The 25,890-nt window shown below is 44.7% G+C and overlaps 1 protein-coding gene and 1 long non-coding RNA gene across 3 annotated transcripts in view; one reads left to right on the top strand and one right to left on the bottom strand.

Moving 5' to 3' along the window:
• The window catches only part of LOC143769575 (alpha-2-macroglobulin-like), a 59,527-nt gene extending 46,585 nt beyond the window's left edge, over positions 1 to 12,942 (bottom strand). The window contains exons 1-4 of one of the 2 annotated variants that reach the window (XM_077258259.1): positions 12,824 to 12,942; positions 9,070 to 9,229; positions 8,861 to 8,984; positions 8,658 to 8,776 (exon numbers count right to left, since the gene is read on the bottom strand). In XM_077258259.1, coding sequence (XP_077114374.1) covers positions 8,658 to 8,776; positions 8,861 to 8,984; positions 9,070 to 9,229; positions 12,824 to 12,891 — 471 coding nt within the window. In that variant the 5' untranslated portion in view covers positions 12,892 to 12,942. Of the gene's footprint in view, positions 1 to 8,657; positions 8,777 to 8,860; positions 8,985 to 9,069; positions 9,230 to 12,711; positions 12,783 to 12,823 lie in introns of those variants that run through there. The other variant, XM_077258258.1, reaches the window with a different exon arrangement.
• Positions 1 to 24,634, top strand: part of LOC143769576 (uncharacterized) — a 44,384-nt gene extending 19,750 nt beyond the window's left edge. The window contains exons 2-3 of the long non-coding RNA XR_013214423.1: positions 20,393 to 20,480; positions 24,543 to 24,634. This is a non-coding gene — a long non-coding RNA (uncharacterized LOC143769576). The remainder of the gene's footprint in view (positions 1 to 20,392; positions 20,481 to 24,542) is intronic.
• The last annotated feature ends 1,256 nt before the right edge of the window (positions 24,635 to 25,890 follow it).

The raw sequence follows: 25,890 nt of genomic DNA, 5'->3' as shown, positions 1-25,890 counted from the left end.
GGAACCAATTTTAAAGTGCCTACAGCCAGCCCATTTTATTGTGTTAGGCCTTCGAAGCCTGTCTGCGGTCCATACTTCCACTAGGCCTCCACTGACCAGACCACTGCTGCCCGTGTACCCCTGGAACCAATTTTAAAGTGCCTACAGCCAGCCCATTTTATTGTGTTAGGCCTTCGAAGCCTGTCTGCGGTCCATACTTCCACTAGGCCTCCACTGACCAGACCACTGCTGCCCGTGTACCCCTGGAACCAATTTTAAAGTGCCTACAGCCAGCCCATTTTATTGTGTTAGGCCTTCGAAGCCTGTCTGCGGTCCATACTTTAAATACTCCTCCACTCACCACCAAGCTGCCTGCCCGTGTATCCATGTAACCGCTGTAAAACTGCCATGAGCCTATTGTTTGTTATGTTAGGCCTTTGATAGCCTGTCTGCGGTCCTTACTTTAAATACTCCTCCACTCACCACCTAGCTGCCTGTGTATCCATGTAACCGATGTAAAACTGCCATGACTGCCTACTGTTTGTTATTTTAGGCCTTTGATAGCCTGTCTGCGGCCCCTACTTGCAATACTCCTCCACTGACCACAATGCTGCCTGGAGTGCCTGCCTGTGTATCCATGTAACCGATGTAAAACTGCCATGACTGCCTACTGTTTGTTATTTTAGGCCTTTGATAGCCTGTCTGCGGCCCCTACTTGCAATACTCCTCCACTGAGCACAATGCTGCCTGGAGTGCCTGCCTGTGTATCCATGTAACCGATGTAAAACTGCCATGACTGCCTACTGTTTGTTATTTTAGGCCTTTGATAGCCTGTCTGCAGCCCCTACTTGCAATACTCCTCCACTGACCACACCAATGCTGCCCGTGTACCCCTGGAACCTATTTAAAAGTTCATAGAGCCTAGTTATATATTTTATTTACTATTAATAAGGCCATGATGGACTACGCTGTACCACGCTACAAGCTAACCAGTCGACACTTCTTTTGCGAGAAAAGCCATCCCAACCCTCCACCAGCATGTAGAAGACCGCATTGTCCATGCACTCTGGCAATCTGTGAGTACAAAGGTGCACCTGACAACAGACGCATGGACCTGTAGGCATGGCCACGGAAGATTACGTGTCCATTACGGCGCAATGGGTTAATGTGGTGGATGCATGGTCCACAGGGGACAGCCTACTAAGTCTGTCTGCAGTCCCTAATTCAAATTGTCCTCCACTGTCTAAATCGGAACTTCCACCTTCTGGCTTTCGGCCTATAGTATCAGAAATTAAACTGCATTTGGCCTTCAACTTTGGTTAGGGCCTACTAACGGCTTCTGCCCCTCCCTGGTGTTGCCCTCAACTAAATAAAGCTGAGCTTCAACCTTCCGGCTCTCATTATGTGGTTTTAAAAAAAAAAATGGTGGTTAGGGCCTACTAACGGCTTCTGCCCCTCCCTGGTGTTGTCCTCAACTAAATAAAGCTGAGCTTCAACCTTCCGGCTCTCATTAAGTGGTTTTAAAAAAAAAATGGTGGTTAGGGCCTACTAACGGCTTCTGCCCCTCCCTGGTGTTGTCCTCAACTAAATAAAGCTGAGCTTCAACCTTCCGGCTCTCATTATGTGGTTTTAAAAAAAAAAATGGTGGTTAGGGCCTACTAACGGCTTCTGCCCCTCCCTGGTGTTGTCCTCAACTAAATAAAGCTGAGCTTCAACCTTCCGGCTCTCATTATGTGGTTTTAAAAAAAAAAATGGTGGTTAGGGCCTACTAACGGCTTCTGCCCCTCCCTGGTGTTGTCCTCAACTAAATAAAGCTGAGCTTCAACCTTCCGGCTCTCATTATGTGGTTTTAAAAAAAAAAAAAATGGTGGTTAGGGCCTACTAACGGCTTCTGCCCCTCCCTGGTGTTGTCCTCAACTAAATAAAGCTGAGCTTCAACCTTCCGGCTCTCATTAAGTGGTTTTAAAAAAAAAATGGTGGTTAGGGCCTACTAACGGCTTCTGCCCCTCCCTGGTGTTGTCCTCAACTAAATAAAGCTGAGCTTCAACCTTCCGGCTCTCATTATGTGGTTTTAAAAAAAAAATGGTGGTTAGGGCCTACTAACGGCTTCTGCCCCTCCCTGGTGTTGCCCTCAACTAAATAAAGCTGAGCTTCAACCTTCTGCTCCAAATTACCATTTTAAAAAATGCAATAGGCTTTTCCGGCCTACTAAAGGTGTCTGCCCCTCCCTGGTGTTGTCCTCAACTGAACAAAGCTGAGCTTCCACATTCTGGCTTTCGCCCTATACTATCAGATATTAAACTGCATTTGGCCTACTAGTGTGGTTAGGCCCTTGAAACAGTGTCTGCTGCTCTTGGGTTTGCTACTCCACTGAACAAAGCAATGCCGCCTGTTTAGTCCTGTTACCAATTTTGAACTGCATGTAGCCTACTTTATTCTTTGGCCCTATATCTGTTTCCTCCTCATCCTGCCCATTGCCCAGCCACTGCTAAATGAGTCTGCTGGTACATTGACCTAGACCACTACATTCCCCTTGTACTCTACACAGCCAGAATCTGTCCCTGCTGAAAGTAAGGTTCCCCTTCCCGCATGTTATACCACCTTACACAGGGACAAAGAGGAAGGTGCAGATGAAAGTGCAGGTTCCTTCATCAGGTGGGGGGGCATACTCGTTGGCGACGTCACTGGCACAGGGCCCCTCAGAGTACGCAAAAGTGTCGCTGCTGGTGGGAGGCGCCCCCGCCATGCAAACACACCGCCGTACTTTGAGGGGCCCTGTGCCAGTGGCAATGCGAACGAGTGGGCCCCCCCTGCTTGCTCAGGATCACAGCACTTGCAACTTTTAAATACTTACCTTTCCCTGCAACACCGCCGTGACGTAGTCCGCATTTCCTGGGCCCACGAAAAACTTGAGCCAGCCCTACTCCCCCCACAACTTTCCCCCAATTCCCTATGCCCAACTATTATTATACAGTTAATTAAGATTGGCAAGCTTCAGAAACAAGAATGGATGTTTTTGGCATTAAAATGGGCACTGTAGGTGTTTTCCTGGCCTCCACTCACTGCCGACTATGCTTCCCCATTGACTTGCATTGGGTTTCGTGTTTCGGTCGATCCCCGACTTTTAGCGATAATCGGCCGACTGCACTCGACTCGACTCTGGACAAAATCGGGTTTCCCAAAACCCTACTCGATCTTAAAAAAATGAAAGTCGCTCAACCCTACTGAGCAGTGTATTTTTATATAAGGAGGACTATAGAGAGTGTATTATACTATATGGAGGACTATGGTGCACATTATAATATATGGACTATGGGGTGTATTTTACTTAACAAGTAAAATGCTGCATATAGTGTTGAGCGATACCGTCCGATACTTGAAAGTATCGGTATCGGAAAGTATCGGCCGATACCGGCAAAGTATCGGATCCAATCCGATACCGATACCCGATACCAATACAAGTCAATGGGACTCAGGTATCGGACGGTATTCCTGATGGTTCCCAGGGTCTGAAGGAGAGGAAACTCTCCTTCAGGCCCTGGGAACCATATTAATGTGTAAAAGAAAGAATTAAAATAAAAAATATTGCTATACTCACCTGTCCGACGCAGCCGGGACCTCAGCGAGGGAACCGGCAGCGTTGTTTGTTTAAAATTCGCGCTTTTACTTGGTTACGTGAGGTCCCGGCTTGTGATTGGTCAGGGCGGCCATGTTGCCGGGACGCGGACCAATCACAGCAAGCCGTGACGAAATTACGTCACGGCTTGCTGTGATTGGTCCGAGTCCCGGCAACATGGCCGCCATTAACCAATCACAAGCCATGACGTCACGGGAGGCTGGACATGCGCGTATTTTGAAAAGTGCGCGTGTCCAGCCTCCAGTGACGTCCCGGCTTATGATTGGTCACGGCGCCATGTTGCCGGGACGCGGACCAATCACAGCAAGCCGTGACGAAATTACGTCACGGCTTGCTGTGATTGGTCCGCGTCCCGGCAACATGGCCGCCATTAACCAATCACAAGCCGTGACGTCACGGGAGGCTGGACACGCGCGCTTTTCAAAATACGCGCATGTCCAGCCTCCCGTGACGTCCCGGCTTGTGATTGGTTAATGGCGGCCATGTTGCCGGGACGTCACTGGAGGCTGGACACGCGCGCTTTTCAAAATACGCGCATGTCCAGCCTCCCGTGACGTCCCGGCTTGTGATTGGTTAATGGCGGCCATGTTGCCGGGACGTCACTGGAGGCTGGACACGCGCGCTTTTCAAAATACGCGCATGTCCAGCCTCCCGTGACGTCACGGCTTGTGATTGGTTAATGGCGGCCATGTTGCCGGGACGTCACTGGAGGCTGGACACGCGCGCTTTTCAAAATACGCGCATGTCCAGCCTCCCGTGACGTCACGGCTTGTGATTGGTTAATGGCGGCCATGTTGCCGGGACGCGGACCAATCACAGCAAGCCGTGACGTAATTTCGTCACGGCTTGCTGTGATTGGTCCGCGTCCCGGCAACATGGCCGCCCTGACCAATCACAAGCCGGGACTTCACGTAACCAAGTAAAAGCGCGAAATTTAAACAAACAACGCTGCCGGTTCCCTCGCTGAGGTCCCGGCTGCGTCGGACAGGTGAGTATAGCGATATTTTTTATTTTAATTCTCTTTTTTACACATTATTACATTAATGTTGTTGCGATACCCGATACCCGATATCACAAAAATATCGGATCTCGGTATCGGAAATTCCGATACAGCAAGTATCGGCCGATACCCGATACTTGCAGTATCGGAATGCTCAACACTAGCTGCATATTCAGATTGTTTTTGCTGGAACAAAAATCATTGTTCTCAGCAGCACATCACCGGTGTAAACTGTAGATGTGCTGCTGATAACGTGATACTGTATAGTTATCTGTTAGTGATATATTAATGATCGTTCTGTCCCATCATTATTCCTCAGCTGGTGGAAAGAGGCCGGGAAACAAGCGTTGAACAACTTCAGTATTGTCGATAAAACTCCTTTAGCAGCCTGAGATCAACGCATGTAAATACATCCAAAATGCTTTTGTGTGATGTGCAATATGTTAGCATTTGGGACCCCATGTTAAGCTTTGCCTAGGCGTAAGGCCTCACTTTGCCTAAAACCGGCCCTGCCTACAAGTGTACAAAGATATTAAACAGTCACCATGTGACAAGTGGGCCTATGTAACTTCAAATGCCAGGGCTGAATTTTAGACCCAGTCCGGCCCTGGAGAGAGACCATGGATATTGCCCCCCCCCCCCCCCCCCGGCTACAAATACCTGTCCGCAGCCACCCCAGAAATAGCGCATCTGTAATAAGGGGATAATGTCACCTTGCTATTGTAAGGTGACTTTAAGCCGGGTTAATAATGGAGAGGCGTCAAAAAGAGGCCTCTCCATTATTAATCCAATACTAGTAAATGGTTAATAAAACACACACACATTAGGAAAAAAGTATTTTAATATTCTTCATTTAACCATACTTACCATACTATACTATCTGTCCGCCATAGTCCAATTAATAACGAGTGTCCCACGACGATCTCCCCTATAGAACAGTGACATCGGGTGATGTCACTGCTCTATAGGACCTTCAGTGACACACTGACAGGAGATAATGGCTCCTGCAGTGCATCACTGAGAGGTTCAAAGTCTCACTTTATGGCAATTGCTACGTGGTAAAATTTCTCACACAGCAATGCCAAAAGTGAGACTAGGGACTATTTTTTTACAGCGGCGGAGGAATACAGTGCGGAAGTATACCTTCCTCCCGTCATTGTATTCCTGGAGCCCCTAGAGAGCGGTCGCATCAGCTGATGCTGCCGTTCTCCACGGGAGATCATTGTGGGACACTCGTGGATTTCTGCGGATTAGGGAGTATATTGGTTGTTTGTTATTTTAATCTTTTTTAAAGATGACACTGGCTTTGGGGATCAAAATGACAAGTGATGGTGAGTATGTACTCTATGTTATATGTACTGTATGTTATATGTATGTATTGTATGTAATGTATGAATATATTGTATGTAGTATGCATGCAGTATGTATGTAGTATGCATGTAGAATGTATGCAGTATGTATGTAGTATGTATTTAGTATGTATGTATGTAGTATGTATGTAGTATGTATGTTGTATGTATGTAGTATGTATGTAGTATGTATGTTGTATATACAGTACAGACCAAAAGTTTGGACACACCTTCTCATTTATAGATTTTTCTGTATTTTCATGACTATGAAAATTGTACATTCACACTGAAGGCATCAGAACTATGAATTAACACATGTGGAATTATATACTTAACAAAAAAGTGTGAAACAACTGAAATTATGTCTTAAATTCTAGGTTCTTCAAAGTAGCCACCTTTTGCTTTGATGACTGCTTTGCACACTCGGCATTCTCTTGATGAGCTTTGGTCTGTATTGTATGTAGTATGTAGTATGTATGTAGTATGAATGTAGTATGTATGTAGTATGTATGTAGTATGTATGTAGTATATTGCATGTAGTATATTGTATGTAGTATGTATGTAGTATGTATGTATGTATGTAGTATGCATGCAGTATGTATGTAATATGTATGTAGTATGCATGTAGTATGTATGTACTATGTATGTAGTATGTATGTAGTATGTATGTATGTAGTATGTATGTAGTATGTATTTATGTTGTATGCATGCAGTATGTATGTATGTAGCATGTACACTCACCGGCCACTTTATTAGGTACACCATGCTAGTAACGGGTTGGACCCCCTTTTGCCTTCAGAACTGCCTCAATTCTTCGTGGCATAGATTCAACAAGGTGCTGGAAGCATTCCTCAGAGATTTTGGTCCATATTGACATGATGGCATCACACAGTTGCCGCAGATTTGTCGGCTGCACATCCCAAAGATGCTCCATACAAGGCAGGATGGATCCATGCTTTCATGTTGTTTACGCCAAATTCTGACCCTACCATCCAAATGTCGCAGCAGAAATCGAGACTCATCAGACCAAGCAACGTTTTTCCAATCTTCTACTGTCCAATTTCGATGAGCTTGTACAAATTGTAGCCTCAGTTTCCTGTTCTTAGCTGAAAGGAGTGGTACCCGGTGTGGTCTTCTGCTGCTGTAGCCCATCTGCCTCAAAGTTCAATGCACTGTGCATTCAGAGATGCTCTTAGGCCTACCTTGGTTGTAACGGGTGGCGATTTGAGTCACTGTTGCCTTTCTATCAGCTCGAACCAGTCTGCCCATTCTCCTCTGACCTCTGGCATCAACAAGGCATTTCCGCCCACAGAACTGCCGCTCACTGGATTTTTTTTCTTTTTCGGGCCATTCTCTGTAAACCCTAGAGATGGTTGTGCGTGAAAATCCCAGTAGATCAGCAGTTTCTGAAATACTCAGACCAGCCCTTCTGGCACCAACAACCATGCCACGTTCAAAGGCACTCAAATCACCTTTCTTCCCCATACTGATGCTCGGTTTGAACTGCAGGAGATTGTCTTGACCATGTCTACATGCCTAAATGCACGGAGTTGCCGCCATGTGATTGGCTGATTAGAAATTAAGTGTTAACAAGAAGTTGGACAGGTGTACCTAATAAAGTGGCCAGTGAGTGTATGTAGCATGTATGTAGCATGTATGTAGTATGTAGTATGTATGTAGTATGTAGTATGTAGGTTGTATGTATGTAGTATGTATGTATGTAGTATGTAGTTTGTTTTTTTACATTCAACACATTAGCCGGATGATGGGACTACTACTGTCCCATCATTGGCTAATGTGTCAATCACTGCCACTGTAGCAGGCATAGCCCGATGGGATTTGTAGTCCCATCGGACGATCCCTGCACACAAACACAAAGACCCCGGCAGGCCACACAGACCCCCGAGAGACCCGTACAGACCCCCGGCAGCCTGCACAGACCCCCGGCAGGCCGCACATACCCCCGAGAGGCTCGTACAGACCCCCGGCAGGCCGCACAGACCCCCGGCAGGCCCATACAGACCACCGGCAGGCCCGCACAGACCCTCGGCAGGCCACACAGACCCCCGGCAGGCTCATACAGACCCCCGTCAGGCTCATACAGACCCCTGGCAGGCCCGCACAGACCACCGGCAGGCCCATACAGACCCCCGGCAGGTCCGTACAGACCACCGGCAAGCCCGTACAGACCCCCGACAGACCGCACAGACCCCGGCAGGCCACACAGACCCCCAGCAGGCCCGTACAGACCACCGGCAGGCCCGCACAGACCCTCGGCAGGCCGCACAGATCCCCGGCCCCCGGCAGGCCCGCACAAACCCCCACGGTTACGCACAGACCCCGCACACACAGACACGCAGTCTCCGCCCACGCACCGCCCACACTCCATTATAGTGCATCATTGCACTATGGGAACTTCCAATTCCGGTATCCGATATCTTATAAGTATCGGAACTCAGTATCGGAAATCCGATACAGCGAATATCGGACGATACCCGATAAATGCAGTATCGGAATGCTCAACACTACTAATGATCTGCTTTGGCAGCGATGGGCAACCGATGTGGGCGCTTGACCAGAATGCTGCAGTTTTTTGCTTGACAACAGTTAAACCCCATTCACTTTCTTTGTATCATAGCTTTGGACTATATTACCCCACGATGTAATGGTCTCAAGCTATCAAATATCTTACCTCCACAATCACAGTTTGCACAACGGTGTCCTTGCGGGGAGATTGGCCAGGGTCATTTGGTCCATCACAAGTGTCGCTAATTTGAGTCGTTTCAGCAGACACAGTAAAACTGAGCTCACCTGTAGCGAGGAACAAGCCAGGAATACATAATTAGCTGCAGAAATGTATGCATGTTGGCACATGTACACGAACATGATGCTTACCGATAATATTGGCTTGTACTTCCCAGGTGTAGGGGGCTCTACCATCGGTACAAATGCAGGCACCCTGCTGGCCGTCCTTCAGTTCAGCATTAAATGCATTGGTGTTTTCTAGAGTCACTTGGACCTAAAGTGGCAGCAATGTAAATCTCCAATGTTATTAGGTTTTCTAAGGGTTAGTGTAGAAAAGCAAAAACAACGAATTTTCTTACTTTTACACATTTTTCCATGTAATTGCGTGCAACGCCGTTGAGGACCAAGGTTTCTCCTCGAATAAAAGAATATGGTAAAGTGAGTTCCACAAAGAATGGAAGGAAAGTGGTATAGTTAGCGGAGTGTTTAGTCGCCGATTGAGTGGCATGGCCTTCAGTGCTAAAAAGAAAAAAAAAACACCATGAAGGGGGTACATTTCTTCCTACAGGGACCATTGTTGGCACTTGAACTGAATTAGACAGTTAAGGATTCCTGAACAGAACCAGCCAAGTACTGCAAGAAAGTGCCCAATATAGCATTTTAAAAGAAAAAAATTCCAGCAAGTGTTACCAGCTAGTTACGCAATTATAATATAGAGATATACTTACTCGAGAGGAACCATAACCCACATGAAAGTTTCAGGAAAGTTTGTTCTAACAGATTCAATTGGTGCAGCTCTACCTGCACCTCCTGGACTTGCTGGGAGCCCAACTGCTGGGACTCACACCAATCCGACGAGTATACTCGTCAATTGAGTTTTCCGAGCATTCTCGGGTGTTCTCCCAGTATTTTGGGCATGCTCATAGATTATGTTTGTGTCTCCACAGCTGCACAATTTGCAGCTGCTAGACAGCCTGAATTCATGCAGGGATTGCCTGTTTGTTAGGGAGTCCCCACATGTATTCAGGCTGTCTAGCAGCCACAAATCATGCAGCTGCGGTGACACAAACATAATCTACGAGCACGCCCAAAATACTCGGAGACCACCCGAGCATGCTCTGAAAAACTCAAGTAACGAGCACACTTGTTCATCACTAATCCCCAGCATGGCAATGGAAATTCTGAGATATTCACAGAATTATTGTACACAATTATCAACAAAGCCTAATTGTTGAGGATTTTAGCTAAGGGCACGGAAGACCTGTCCAGAGTGCAATTTACTACATTCACTACACAGAAAATAACATATCCTGTTGGATAAGGCGTTACTGTAACAGGATCAGGAAACGGTTCTTCAGTGCTAAATAGAAAGACAAAAATGAGAACAAAAACAGCAAAAGTAATAAATATTTTCATAAATGATTTATGACAACAAATAGTGATGAGCGAGTATACTCGTTGCTTGGGTTTTCCAGAGCGCGCTTGGGTGATCTCCCGAGTATTTGTAAGTGCTCGGATATTTAGTTTTCGTTACCTCAACTGAATGATTTACGGCTGCTAGCCAGCCTGAGTACATGTGGGAGTTGCCTGGTTGTTAGGGAATCCCCACATGTAATCAAGCTGTCTAGTAGCTGTAAATCATTCAGCTGAGGTGACGAAAACTATATCTCCGAACACTAACAAATACTCGGAGATCACCCGAGCGTGCTCTGGAAAACCCAAGCAACGAGTACACTCGCTCATCACTGACAATAAACAATAATAATTAATACAATTAGGAAAAGTAATTATTACTAAGGATTGTTCATTAGATGTGAATTAATAACTGTATGACACATCCTAGGGGTCAAATAGAATATATATGCATACAAGTAAAATGCTCACGTAGAATATTGCCAGCATGGGAAAATGCCCATATGAGCTCTGTGTGATCCGGCCATTGCAGAGTTATTACCGCGACGCGCACTGTGCTCCAGGGACAAATCTCAGTGTGATCTGAGAACTGAAGTCAGGTCCTACACACAGACATATGTCAAATCTGATTTTATAGTGTGTAGATAACAGAGATTTCTACGCATGGTACAGGGATATGTGCAGGTTCTTAGCTGCCAGCACTTTCTAGCCACAAACCTCTTTTGCAAACAGAGCGGAAACAATTCTGTAAAGACTTTGCCTCTCCATAGAGCTCACAGAATAATGAAGGCTTTGTATTGGTACTGTAGTGCTGAAGTCAGTATTTGGCATATTGCTGGGGTATTGACTACCATTGTGGTGGGGCATTAGCTGCAGTTGTAGTGGGGGCGCTATCTAACATTGTAGTACTGTGTTATAGCACCATGTGAGGGCTCCAAAGTCAGCAATATGATGGGGAACTATGAGTGGCATTACTGTGGGGCACTATCTGGAATTACATTGGAGCATTGACTGTCATTGGGTTGGAGTATTTTCCACCATTGTCATTGGGAGCTATCGCCATTGGCATTGAAATGGGACACTTACTGGCATTGTGGTGGGGCACTGGCTGGCATTATGGTGGGGCAATATTTGGCAATGCCATGGAGTGCTATCTAAAATAAATTAGGGAATTGAATAGCATTGTCTTGTAGAATTTTCCAACATTGTTATGGGGCGCTATCTGGGATTGGTGTGGGACACTGTGGTACTGTGTTAGTGCCATGTGAGGGCTCTTAATTCAGCAATATGATGGGAAACTATGACTCGAATTGCTGTGGGGGACAATCTGGAATTACATTGGGGCATCAACTATCATTGTGGTGAAATATTTTCTGACATTGCCATTGAGGGCAATCTGGCATTGGATTGGGACACTTACTGGCATTGGAGTAGGGCACTGACTGGCATTGGAATGGGGCACTGACTGGCATTGGAATGGGGCACTGACTGGCATTGTGGTGGTGCACAGACTTGCATTGTAGTGGGACACTGACTGGCATTGTAGTGGGGTACTGACTGGCATTGGAGTGGGGCACTAACTTGCATTGGAGCAGGGAACTGACTGGCATTGGAGTGGGGCACTGACTGGCACTGTGGTGGGGCACTGACTGGCATTGGAGTGGGGCACTGACTGGCATTGTGGTGGGGCACTGACTGGCATTGAAGTGGGGCACTGACTGGCATTGGAGTGGGGCACTGACTGGCATTGGAATGGGGCACTGACTGGCATTGTTGTGGGGCACTGACTAGCTTTGTAGCGGGGCACTGACTGGCATTGGAGTGGGGCACTGACTGGCATTGGAATGGGGCACTGACTTGCATTGTAGCAGGGCACTGACTGGCATTGGAGTGGGGCACTGACTGGCATTGGAGCGGGGCACTGACTGGCATTGAAGTGGGGCACTGACTGGCATAGGAGAGGGGCATTGACTGGCATTGTGGTGGGGCACTGACTGGCATTGTAGTGGGGCACAGACTGGCATTGTAGTGGGGCACTAACTGGCATTGGAGTGGGTAACTGACTGGCAAAGGAATGGGGCACTGACTGGCATTGTGGTGGTGGGGCACTGACTGGCATTGTAGCAGGGCACTGACTTGCATTGGAGCGGGGCACTGACTGGCATTGTAGTGTAGCATTATGTGACATTGTCCTGTGGTTCTGTCTAGCATTGGTGTGGGGCACAATTTGGCACTGTGGTGTGATACTGACTTACATTGACTGACATTGTGGTGGGATACGGTGGTACTGTATCTGTACATGTGCCTGTATCATGGGGAGTCCAGCGGTAAGTCTAAACCAAAACTTCCTTGGCTTTCTGATGCTGTCGAATAGTGAAGGCAGAGGTGGGTTGGTTTAGACTTATCATGGCACTCCAATTGCCAATGTGGTGGCCACCATGGAAGCTGAAGAAACAGGGCACTAATCTGAGCAGAAGAGGCAGCTAGGAGGCAAAATTATGGCACAAGGTACACACATGGGAATTGCATAGTCACTTTTCAGTCCCGGGATGGAAGATCCCTTTAAATAAACATATACAGATGTTTACCTGCTCAACAAAGACACAAAGAACACACTTCTAGTATCTTTCTGTCTGCACTTCATGCTTCGTGCGCATAGTCTTTGTAGTAGAGTAAATGACATGTCACTCAAAAACTTACAGTTGAAATTTGGCTCGGCTGATCAGACCCAGGAGGGAGATGCTCAGGAGTAGTTGGTTCGTCCACATTGCGACCGGTAGGGATCACCTCTAAACCAACGGTGCAGCCTTGTCTTCTTTTATGGTCCTAACTGAAGACATACCACCCACTTTCATGTGCTCATCACTTTAAGAACCAAACTGCTCTAGGCAATCACCAAACATAAGATGTTTGTTCACGTTATTATGCAAGCGGAACCTTGGAACTTTTGCTTAACAGAAAAAGGTCAACAAAGAAAAACAGCAAATAATGAAGAGTTACGATGCCCATTTATTGTAATGCTCCTGCTGATATGTAGCACCTACTTGCAAAATGTTTCTCTGTAAGTTAAGCTTATAATGTTTATAGGATGGATGTCGGGGGGATGAGAAGACCACTGATCTACTCTACAAAATGGTAGTGACGATTGTATGAATAAAGGTCGTAGATGACAAATGCAAGAATAGTCTATCAATGTTATTATCCTGGGAAAATTCTCTTCATGGATTTGTTTTTGCAACTCAAAAGTTATGAGACTCTTTCAATACAGCAAAAAGGCATCCAAATAAAATCCCTATATACAGCAGTGCTCAGTATAAATGAGTACACCCCTTTTAAAAAGTAAGATTTTAATCACTATCTCACTGAGCACAAGAACAATTTCCAAACTTTTGACAAGACCAAGTTTCATAGAACATTTTTTTTTTAGTTTTTACCCATAACTTGAAAGTGAGGTTAATAATATAATTTTCATTAGAAAATCTTTAGTTTTACTCAAATCAGTTAATACAAAAATGAGTACACCCCACATCAAAAACTACTACATCTAGTATTGTAACAACAATTTGAACACTAGGTAGAATTAACTCCTAAGTCCAATGAAGAGAACCATAAAATACTGGATAAAATTACCTTTTATTATCACATACAAAAATTATTTAAAAAAGTCTACAGAACATATAATACAAAAAATACACCCAGGGGGCCAGAAAAATACCCTACAAAAATATATACTGTATATCATTGCCACGATGCAGCGTTTAAAGAAATCTACTGTAGTTTGAGTTAATGTACAATGCAAAAATACTGTATAGACAGTTCTACCTGGTGCACGTCCTTGTACATATAACAATAACCTGCGCCCCTATGTGGAATCCCTAATACATTACATAGGCGTGCACATACCAGTAACATGTAATACAAAATGCAAAATTGCAGAGTACAAATTATCTCACCGCCGTAACTCGTGGAAAGATGAAGACCGTGACTCGTGTGATATCGGGTTTTCGGCGTTCCCCTGTCGCCCCGACGCGCGTTTCGCCCTTAGCTTCTTCCGGGGGCGCCCGGGAAGTGCCATATATTCATTGTGGACATATTGATGAACTACATCTAGTATTGTGTATGACCTCCATAATTTTTAAGGACAGCACCGATCCTTCTAGGATTTGAATGAACAAGTTGGCGACAGATTGCAACATCCATCTTTTTCCATTCTTCAAGAACGAGCTCTTTTAGAGCCTGGATGCCGGATGGAGAGTGATGACAATGTACAGTATCTCTTCAGAAAGGCAGCATCTGTGTTTTTGATTAATGTGTTGTTGGAAAAGTGTCTACCACCTTGGACATGGAGTGATGGCAGCATGTTCTCTTTCCATATAGATCAGTACGTCTGTGAATTCATGATACTGCTAATGACATGTAGCTCCCCGACTCCAGCAGCTCATACAGCCCCAAATAAGGGCACTGCCACCACCCTGTTTCACTGTAGGCAGCATGCATTTTTCTTTGTCCTCCTAACCTTCGCAATGCTATATAGCTTTGCAGGCAGCAGTTCCAAAAACATTTTTCTTGGCCTTTCATTCCAGAGTCACATTTTTTTTTTCATCATGAACTGTAGGCTTTTTTATGTGCATGGGCTTTAGGAGAGGCTTCCTTCATGGATGGCACCCATGCATATGCTGTTCCCCTGCAGTGTACATCATATTGGGTCACTGGAAACACTCACCCTGATTTCACTTTCTAACTGCAGTGAACTTGCATGTCGATTTTTTTCAAATCTTATCAGAAGATGCTTCTCTTTAGGTGGTAACTTACGTGGTCGACCTCGACATCTTGGTGAGATGTTTGCCGTTCCATCTCTGTTACATTTGTGCATCACTTTTGTTCCAATATTCTGACTGATAAGTAAAGCTTTGCTGATCTTCTTGTAGTCTTCACCTTTCTCAGGACTTGTGACATTTCTCTTCCATGTGATGCCATTGCTACCACCAAGAAATGAGAAGGGACTTTCTTTGTTAAGTAATAATAATAATAATAATAATAATAAATAAATAACCAACCAACATATTCTGCAGCACTTTGCAATTAACTGGGGACATGTACAAACAATAAAGACAATACAAAATAACACATAATTCAATAGTTACAGTAGGAGTGATGGCCCCGCTTTCAGGCTTACAATCCATAACGAAATCGAGGAAGCACAATAGGTAAAAATTGCTTGTCATGTCGTGTATGGCCCAGTTATCATTATAATAAATAGGGTATTTCAAATATGCTACTTGGTCTGTCATCAGACAGCATCTGTCTAGGTACCGTTACCAAGTGCTATTGGGGGCATGGAGAATGTGGAGACAGATGAATGGAGGGACCATATTCTGAGGCACATACTGTATGTAAAGGCGAACATGGACGACTTTGATTAGTAAAGTGAGGTGATAGGCCTGTCTAAAGAGAGGTGTTTTTAAAAAGGCTTAAAAATGTTGGGGTTTTAATTGGATTGGGGGGATGCAATGCTTAGGGATGCCTGTGGTGGGATTTGGGAGGTGTGCGATGCTGGGGGACACTCCTGTAGGTGTGAGATTTTGGGAGGCGTGCTATGCTGGGAGGCGGGGAAACCAATAACTTTATTACTCCCAGCAGTCTCAGGCTTTCAATATTAGAGATACAGCCGGTATGGCGGTATGGCTTCAGTCACCGCTTAGTGCATAGAGAATGGGGTCTTTAACCCCTTTACCCCCAAGGGTGGTTTGCACGTTAATGACCAGGCCAATTTTTACAACTCTGACCATTGTCCCTTTATGAGGTTATAACTCTGGAACGCTTCAACGGATCCTGATCATTCTGACAATGTTTTTTCGTGACTTATTGTACTTCATGATAGTGGTAAAATTTCTTTGATATTACCTGTGCTTATTTGTGAAAAAACGGAAATTTGGCAATTTCGCAATTTTCCAACTTTGAATTTTTATGCAATGTAGCGTGGCTAAAGGTGTCTAATCGACGGGAGATATGTGTCACATAGATGGCTTGCCGCTGTGATGTAACCATAGCTATCTATATGTGTTTCAGGACCTGTGGTGATGTCATAACCACATGTCTAATCATGTGATAGGTTCCTGGGTGTGGTTAGGTCTATAAAAGAAAGGCTAATGCTTAACACAGGTGGATATGTGTGGAGGTGCTAGCCTCCAGAGTGTGTTAAGGCTCCAGGACTGAGCCAAAAGGACTGGACACTGTTTTTCCTTTGCCTAAGCTAAAGGCTATTTGTTTTCTGTTTTGCTATATGGTTTATGGAGCAATAAACCTTTGAACTTTTGATGGAACGTGCCTCCTAAGTGTCAGACGTCGCACTTGAGCGAGTGAAACCCCTACAGCAATTAAATCACAGAGATATGTCACACAAAATACTTAATAAGTAACATTTCCCACATGTCTACTTTACATCAGCACAATTTTGGAACCAAATTTTTTTTTGTTAGGGAGTTAAGGGTTAAAAGTTGACCAGCAATTTCTCATTTTCACAACACCATTTTTTTTTAGGGACCACATCTCATTTGAAGTCATTTTGAGGGGTCTATATTATAGAAAATAACCAAGTGTGACACCATTCTAAAAACTGCACCCCTCAAGGTGCTCAAAACCACATTCAAGAAGTTTATTAACCCTTCAGGTGTTTCACAGGAATTTTTGGAATGTTTAAATAAAAATGACCATTTAACTTTTTTTCACAAAAAATTTACTTCAGCTCCAATTTGTTTTATTTTACCAAGGGTAACAGGAGAAAATGGACCACAAAAGTTTTTGTCCAATTTGTCCTGTGTACACCGATACCCCATATGTGGGGGTAAACCACTGTTTGGGCACATGGCAGAGCTCGGAAGCGAAGGAGTGCCATTTGACTTTTCAATGCAAAATTGACAGGAATTGAGATGAGATGCCATGTTGCGTTTGGAGAGCCACTGATGTGCCTAAACATTGAAACCCCCCACAAGTGACACCATTTTGGAAAGTAGACCCCCTAATGAACTCATCTAGATGTGTGGTGAGCACTTTGACCCACCAAGTGCTTAACAGAAGTTTATAATGCAGAGCCGTAAAAATAAAAAATAATATTTTTTCACAAAAATGATCTTTTCGCCCCCAATTTTTTATTTTCCCAAGGGTAAGAGAAGAAATTGGACCCCAAAAGTTGTTGTACAATTTGTCCTGAGTACGCTGATACCCCATATGTGGGGGTAAACCACTGTTTCGGCACATGGCAGACCTCAGAAGGGAAGGAGCGCCATTTGACACCATTTTGGAAAGTAGACCCCCTAAGGAACTCATCTAGATGTGTTGTGAGAACTTTGAGCCCCCAAGTGTTTCACTACAGTTTATAACGCAGAGCCGTGAAAATAAAAATTATTTTTTTCCCACAAAAATTGTTTTTTAGCCCCCAGCTTTGTATTTTCCCAAGGGTAACAGGAGAGATTGGACCACAAAAGTTTTTGTCCAATTTGTCCTGTGTACGCTGATACCCCATATGTGGGGGGAAACCACCGTTTGGGCACATGGCAGAGCTCGGAAGGGAAGGAGTGCAATTTGGAATGCAGACTTAGATGGAATGGTCTGCAGGCGTCACGTTGCGTTTGCAGAGCCCCTAATGTACCTAAACAGTAGAAACCCCCCACAAGTGACCCCATATTGAAAACTAGACCCCCAAGGAACTTATCTTTATGTGTTGTGAGAACTTTGAACCCCAAGTGTTTCACTACAGTTTATAACGCAGAGCCGTGAAAATAAAAAATCCTTTTTTTTCCACAAAAATTATTTTTTAGCCCCAGTTTTGTATTTTCCCAAGGGTAACAGGAGAAGCTGTACCCCAAAAGTTGTTGTCCAATGTGTCCTGAGTATGCTGATACCCCATATGTGGGGGGAAACCACCGTTTGGGCGCATGGCAGAGCTCGGAAGGGAAGGAGTGCCATTTGGAATGCAGACTTAGATGGAATGGTCTGCAGGCGTCACGTTGCGTTTGCAGAGCCCCTAATGTACCTAAACAGTAGAAACCCCCCACAAGTGACCCCATATTGGAAACTAGACCCCCAAGGAACTTATCAAGATGTGTTGTGAGAACTTTGAACCCCAAGTGTTTCACTACAGTTTATAACGCAGAGCCGTGAAAATAAAAAATCCTTTTTTTTCCAAAAAAATAATTTTTTAGCCCCCAGTTTTGTATTTTCCCAAGGGTAACAGGAGAAGCTGTACCCCAAACGTTGTTGTCCAATGTGTCCTGAGTATGCTGATACCCCATTTGTTGGGGTAAACCCCTGTTTGGGCGCACGGGAAAGCTCGGAAGGGAAGTTGCACTGTTTTACTTTTTCAAAGCATAATTGGCTGGAATTGAGATCGGACGCCATGTCGCGTTTGGAGAGGCCCTGATGTGGCAAAACATTGGAAACCCCCCAATTATAACTGAAACCCTAAACCAAACACACCCCTAACCCTAATCCCAACGGTAACCCTAACCACACCCCTAACCCTGACACACCCCTATTCCCAACCATAATTGTAATTCAAACCCTAACCCTAACTTTAGCCCCAATCCTAACCCTAACTTTAGCCCCAACCCTAACTGTAGCCCTAACCCTAGCCCCAACCGTAACCCTAGCCCTAACCCTAGCCCTAACCCTAACCCTAGCCCTAACCCTAATGGGAAAATGGAAATAAATAATTTTTTTTAATTTTTTAATATTTCCCTAACTAAGGGGGTGATGAAGGGGGTTTGATTTACTATTTATAGTGGGTTTTCTAGTGGATTTTTATGATTGGCAGCCATCACACACTAAAAGACGCTTTTTATTGCAAAAAATTTATTTTGCGTTACCACATTTTGAGAGCTATTATTTTTCCATAGTTTGGTCCACAGAGTCATGTGAGGTCTTGTTTCTTGCGGGACGAGTTGATGTTTTTATTGGTAACATTTTCTGGCATGTGACATTTTTTGATCGCTTTTTATTCCGATTTTTGTGAGGCAGAATGACCAAACACCAGCTATACATAAATTTCTTTTTTTTTTGGGGGGGGGGGCGTTTATACCGTTCTATGTTTGGTAAAATGGATAAAGCAGTTTTATTCTTTGAGTCAGTACGATTACAGCGATACCTCATTTATATTTTTTTATGTTTTGGCGCTTTTATACGATAAAAACTATTTTATAGAAAAAATAATTATTTTTGCATTGCTTTATTCTGAGGACTATAACGTTTTTATTTTTTCGCTGATGATGCTGTATGGCAGCTCATTTTTTATGGGACAAGATGATGTTTTCAGCAGTACCATGGTTATCTATAACCGTCTTTTTGATCGCGTGTTATTCCACTTTTTGTTCGGCGGTATGATAATAAAGCATTGTTTTTTGCCTCGTTTTTTTTTTTAATTTTTTTACGGTGTTCACTGAAGGGGTTAACTAATGGGACAGTTTTACAGGTTGGGTCGTTACGGACATGGCGATACTAAACATGTGTACTTTTATTGTTTTTTTTATTGAGATAAAGAAATGTATTTATGGGAACAATATATATATTTTTTTTTAGGAATTAAAAAAAAAAAATTGTTTACACATCTGAATATTTTTTTTTACACTAAAACATTGCCCCGGGGGGGGGGGGGGGCCATCATGTTATAGTGTAAGATCGCTGATCTGACACTTTGCTTTGCACTGTTTCAGATCAGCGATCTGATGTGCACTCCTGGAGGGTTCCCGGCACCTGCTCTGAGCAGGCGCTGGTAAGCCACCTCCCTGCAGGACCCGGATGCAGCCCCGCGGCCATTTTGGATCCGGGGCCTGCAGGGAGAAGAAGGTAGGAGACCCTCGGAGCAACGCGATCACATCGCGTTGCTCCGAGGGTCTCAGGGAAGCCCGCAGGGAGTCCCCTTCCTGCCCGATGCTTCCCTATACCGCCGGAACACTGCGATCATGTTTGATCGCAGTGTGCCGGGGGTTAATGTGTCGGGGGCGGTCCATGACCGCTCCTGGCACATAGTGCCGGATGTCACCTGCGATAGGCCGCGATCCCTCCGTGAGCGCGGCTGATCGCGCTGGACATACTATTCCGTCCTTGGGAAGTAGGGCCCACCCCACATGGACGGCATAGTACGTCCAATGGTAGAAAGGGGTTAACCATACCACGGCACTGACAGACGACTGTCAGTCAGAGCCAGGATGCAGATAAAGTCACCGCTTACAAGGTAATGAGCAATTCTCTAGATAACTGTGTTATCTTCTGCAGAAACAAGTCCTGGCTGGAAGAAGTGATGGCGGTCTGTGCTGGATAAAGAAGAAAAGTGAAGATGAAGGACTTCAACTAGACGTAACTGGTAAGTCATTGTGTTACCTGTACACTGACACCATACACTTTATAGTATATACAGAGCTCCTGTGTATAACGTCACCGGCAATCACTGTATTATCTGTACACTGACAATATACACTGTATACTATGAGCAGAGCTCCTGTGTATAATGGCACTTATGGTAATATTAGTATTGTGGGTTTTTTTTAATTAATGATCAGTATTGTAGTATTCAGTCACAATGTGGTGCTAATATGTGGTCTGGTCATGGTGTGGAAGTATTTGTCATTTGTATGTGGCGGTATTCATCCCCTGAATGTGGTCTTATTAGGTCAATACGTGGTGGCAATATGTGGTCTGGTTATGGTGTGGCGGTATTTGTTTTTTGTATGTGATATTACTCAGTCATTACGTGGTGGTAATATGTAATCTGGTCACTATGTGGGGGCAATATGTGGTCTGGCCATGCTGTGACTGTATTGGACCATTGTACGTGGTATTATTCGGTCACTATGCGGTGGTAATATGTGGTCTGGCCATGGTGTGGTGGTATTTATTATTTGTATGTGAGATAATTGGTCATTTTAAAAAATGTATGTCACACATTTCTTTAAAGAAAAATAAATAAAAACATATTTAAAAAGAGTTGAATATGTTAAGAAATGTGCAATAGGTTAGAGTAGGGTGCTGCCAAAAGAGTTTACCTTGTCGTGTTGTGGCCAAAACAAAAGCTGACGACTATGTATGTGATATGTGTTCGATGGGAACTGTTAATGTTTGATTGGTGAGGTTGTGGTGTAGTTTTTCCAAGAGTAGGCGGTAGGACTGGGGAAGGTTCAAGAAGTTGATGCGGAGCTGGGATGGAGCCTCAAAGGGCTCGAAAATTTTGTCAGTATGGGGCCCTGAAATTTCTGGTGACAGGCCTGATTATTAGTTCTGAAAAATGAACTTAAAGTGGATGAAGTCTTCTGCTGAAAGTGATTTTCTCCACTGATGCTCGGCACAGAAAATGTATTTGCAGCATGTGCCAGTGTTGCATTCATCTGTGTTGGGTTGTTCTGCCTGCAGTAGGTGCTGCTTCATTCAGGGCACTTTCCAATGTTTTACTATAATGTGACAATCCTAAGTCTAGACAGGAGAGGAAGAAGTTAAATTATTCTTAAACTCTATATTTTACCAAGTAAAATAAAAAAAAACAGAAATTCATCTCCGCAGCGATGTCATACCAACAATGTTGAGGGAAGTTCTCCTGGCTCACACATAATAGTATTATGTCAAGGGTGCACTGTAGCCAGTGCCCGCTAATGGGCTGCAGTTTTTACACTTCCTTCAACTGCCAAACTTTGCTTCACTACAGCCCATTTTTACTGAAGAAAGGAAGGAGGGTGGTTAAGGCAAGTGTAACGCTCGCACTCTGGCTGGATGGCGCGAGCGAGGATTGTGGCCCCACTGTGCCACAAACCAGACTTACTCTGGAGGAGCATGACTAAGAAGCCACCTGGGTGTTCACTGGAGCCTTTAGTGGTGAGGTCAGGCTTGTGCGGCAGGTAGCTGCCAGGTACCTCTGCAGGGCGGCGTCTGGCAGTAGCAGCTGCCTCCCAAGGGGACAGGACACTAATGACAGGTGCAGGCGAGTAGATAGCTGATGTGTAGACAGACAAGTACTGGCAGGCACGGGTGATATACAGGCGGGCACAACTGACACTCTGGCAGCCAGGGGTGCACAGTTCAGACTGGGGGAACAGAAACTGTTTTGGAAAGGACTGGGACACAGGCAGGTATGAGTGGGATACAGGGACGTTTAGGACCAAGTTCAGACTGGACGAGTAGGAACAGCTTCGGAAAGGAATGGGACACAGGCAGGTATGGTGTGGATTTAGGGACGGGTAGGAACTAGTTCAGACTGGAGGAGCAGGAACAGGTTGAGAAGGATTGGGACACAGGCAGGTTCGAGTGGATACAGGGACGGGTAGAACTCAGTTTAGACTAGGAACAGTTTTAGGAAGGACTGGGACAAAGGCAGGTACAAGACGAATGGGACCCAGTTCAGTCTGGACAAACCAGGAGCCGCAGATGAGGAACGGGAGCAGAGCAGAGCTGCAGATACGGAACAGGAGCAGAGCAGAGCCGCAGATATGGAGCGGGAGCAGAGCAGCAGATACGGAACAGGAGCAGAGCAGAGCAGCAGATGCGGGACAAGGCAGACAGGACCAGATTCACACAAGTACTCATAATGAAGTAACAAATGTACCCCAAGTTCACAAACCTTTTCTAGAGGCAACAGAATGGAGATAAGTACTAGTACAGATTCTTGTGCGAGAATCACATAGCACTGCACGGACTGGCCTGGCACCTCTCCTGACCTGAGCAAGACAGCGTGATAGATCACTATGCAGCTGTCAAGCTCAGGTTAGGAGAGCCGACAGCCAATACAAGGTTTACGATGCGATTCTTGCACGAGAAATACGGCAGTCTGACTCTGCCCTAAGGAGTAGAAACAAGGATAGACACAGCAGGGTAGAGAAGACTCCAGTCTAGGATACAAGCAGGTTCTGGAATAGGACTTAGTTCAGACAAAGTGAAGCACAGGTACTAGTCCAAGATACAGGATTCATGCCTGGGTATGCAGCCCCCAGGGTGGCAGAAACGAAACAGGTAAGATACAGGTACAGACCTGGGTATACAGCCCCCAGAGTGGTGGAAACAAAACAGGTACAGACCTGGGTATACAGCCCCAAGGTTGACCGTAACAAGAGCAGAAACAGGGCAGGACTTGGCAACTCAGTATTTGGCCACAGACAGAGAGAATGTTGCTCAGGCATCTTCCTATTACTGGAGATGCCTTAAGTACCAGGCGCCTCTTGGCAATAGACTGGGGACACATTAGGAATGTGCACACTGTCTCTTTAAGAAACAGGAAGAGAAGGCGCCACCCTTAGCGTACAGCCAGGAAGTATGCACACAGCAAGCAGAGTGCAGTGGCTTACAGCAAGCAGAGGGCAGAACTCACTGCATGGCCCAGAGTGGTAAGTCTGTGTATCTGCATGGTGGGAGATGGGAAGTTGTGCAGTGATGCCGACAGGGATGTTACAGCAAGTGGCACATGCCCACAGGGAGAACTAAATTAATAATTTATTATTGAGTATATTATGATGATGTGAATTAAAAAATAAAGTAATTCTATATAGGAAGTTTGAATAAAATAAAAAAGTATAAGCAGAAAAACAGAGCACACTATTTCCATGTTGTTTCATAGCTCTGCTTCGCCTATATAGTGTCTATAAATGATTGACAAGTACATTTTTTGAACATTTGTGAAACATGAAAAGGAAAGGAGGCACCACCTATCCAATCTGCTTAGTGTGCAAAATACTTTTTCCCCCAACCATAACGTCTGTCAACTGCTTATGGGTACATGAGATACTTAGTACAGGCTGAGGTTCTATGGTTAAAGTTGGACCTGCTAACAAGACAATTGACCATTAGAGCTGAAGGAATGGCTGCAGACCCCTGTCTGTGCCCTAACACTTTCACTGGATGGTTCTGTAGATTCCTTCTTCAGAAGAAAGGTAGTAATCAAGTGTTTGCCATCTTTGGTGACTGTGAGTTCTGCACTAAATTGCCTCAATATAAGAAAAACCTGACTCTACAGCAAGATGGCAACAGCTGTACTGGTGAAAAGAAGTTTTTGCTATATAGGCTTCAGATAATTCCATTTCGATGTAGTCTCAGTATACTGGACATTACTATTGGCCTCCTAAAGGCAGAGGTACAACATGTATCCTTTTACTTTAGTTCTATGAATTTGACTTTGGGTGTAGAGGAATATTGGATTACATAGAGAGGACGTAATTATTGGATCTCATAGAATCATGAATGTTTCAATGTATATATAGTATTTCTTGATGGTACATAACTCTACTTTATTCACCCCATTTAATGCCAAGAAATGTTCTGTAAAACCCTGTTAAAATGGTATTCAATGCTGCTCCATCGGTGTAGAAGGTACAATTCATTTATTTACCTGCAAAGTATTTAGGAAGTAAATCAAACAATGAATAATCCGAGTTCAAACAACTTTCTGCAGAAGCAACAGCTCAGTTTCCTTGTATTCAAATGATTGGTCTACTGCACTTGGAACCATTACATGGACGTAGGAAGCCTGGGTGATGACGTCGGCAAGTATTTGCTATTTATGCAGACTAGCAAGATAGTGTCTTCATTTCTTGGATTAGTGGAAATTCTCAGTATTTTTCTTCACAGGTAATCTCATACAACAGATGTGGTAAAGTATGTGGAATATTATACATGTAAGTTAAAAATTAGCGGTATTCATTGCACAATGATTGTAAATGTTAGAGATGAGCAGCTCTGACAAATTCTAATTCGCCTGTTCACACAGATTTTCCTGAAAATGTAATGTCCCTTATTATATTGTCTTGGGGTCTTCCCATATGATGTAAAAATAAAAACCAATATTTACCGCACTTATACTCACTTCGATCACCACTAGCCTCTCCGGACCCCTACTTCTTGCCCACTGTCCAGTCATCCAATCCTTCATCAAGTCGCATCTCCAGCCCAATATTCATTCTAGGCTAGAGCTTCTAGCTATGAGTAGGCCCTTGAACATGCACCGTGAATTCCTGGTACCATCTCTTCCCCAGGTTAGTTATGCACATACACCAGGTCTTCAAAATGATGCAAAAGAAAATGCAACTCATCAGGCCATGCTGCCATTTTCCACTGCCCTGTGTCTAGTTCTAGTGCCTACAAGCCCAAGGTAGATGCTTACAGGAGTTAGCATGGGCAGGTCTGTTTGACGCTTGTCTATGATAACCAGAAGGAATTTTTTCTGCCGATTCACAGGTTTTTCTTTTTGGACTTTATTTGGTAACTACAACCCACTGTATACTGGGAACACCTCCCAAGACCAGACATTTTCAAACAGTTTTGACCTAGTCAACTAGCCATCTTATTAACCCTTGTTGCAGTCACTTAGATCTTTACACATGACCAATTTTAATCTGTTTCAATTCATCAAAAGAACTGTACGTTTATTGCTTAATAAATTTTCCCTGACAAGTGACACTGTAACCAGTAAGTAATAATGCTAATAATGTAACTGGAGTGCCCCCACTGCCGCAGGGCCGAGGGGTACCCGGTACCGGGCCTCTCTGTCTCAGTTCTGGGGTTGTCACGGTGGCTAGACCCGGTCCGTTACCCTGCTGAGGGGCGTCCAATGAAGGTGGAGAGTGGTGCTGTTGTGGTGTGGTGCCGGTCGCAGTAAATAACAAGGACACCAGGTTGCAGTCTCCTCACCTCTTTACTGAAGGCTTCAGGATCCTCAGTCCGGAATACGGTTAACCAGGCTGCGTGAGTCCGGCCGGTCCGATGGCACCTCCAGAGTTCCCTTTGCAGGTGGAAATCTGTGC

This window comes from Ranitomeya variabilis, chromosome 4, assembly GCF_051348905.1.
Source record: "Ranitomeya variabilis isolate aRanVar5 chromosome 4, aRanVar5.hap1, whole genome shotgun sequence".
NCBI classification, from domain to species: domain Eukaryota; kingdom Metazoa; phylum Chordata; class Amphibia; order Anura; family Dendrobatidae; genus Ranitomeya; species Ranitomeya variabilis.
Note: the sequence above shows the minus strand (reverse complement) of the source record. Positions and strands in the feature narration are given on the sequence as shown.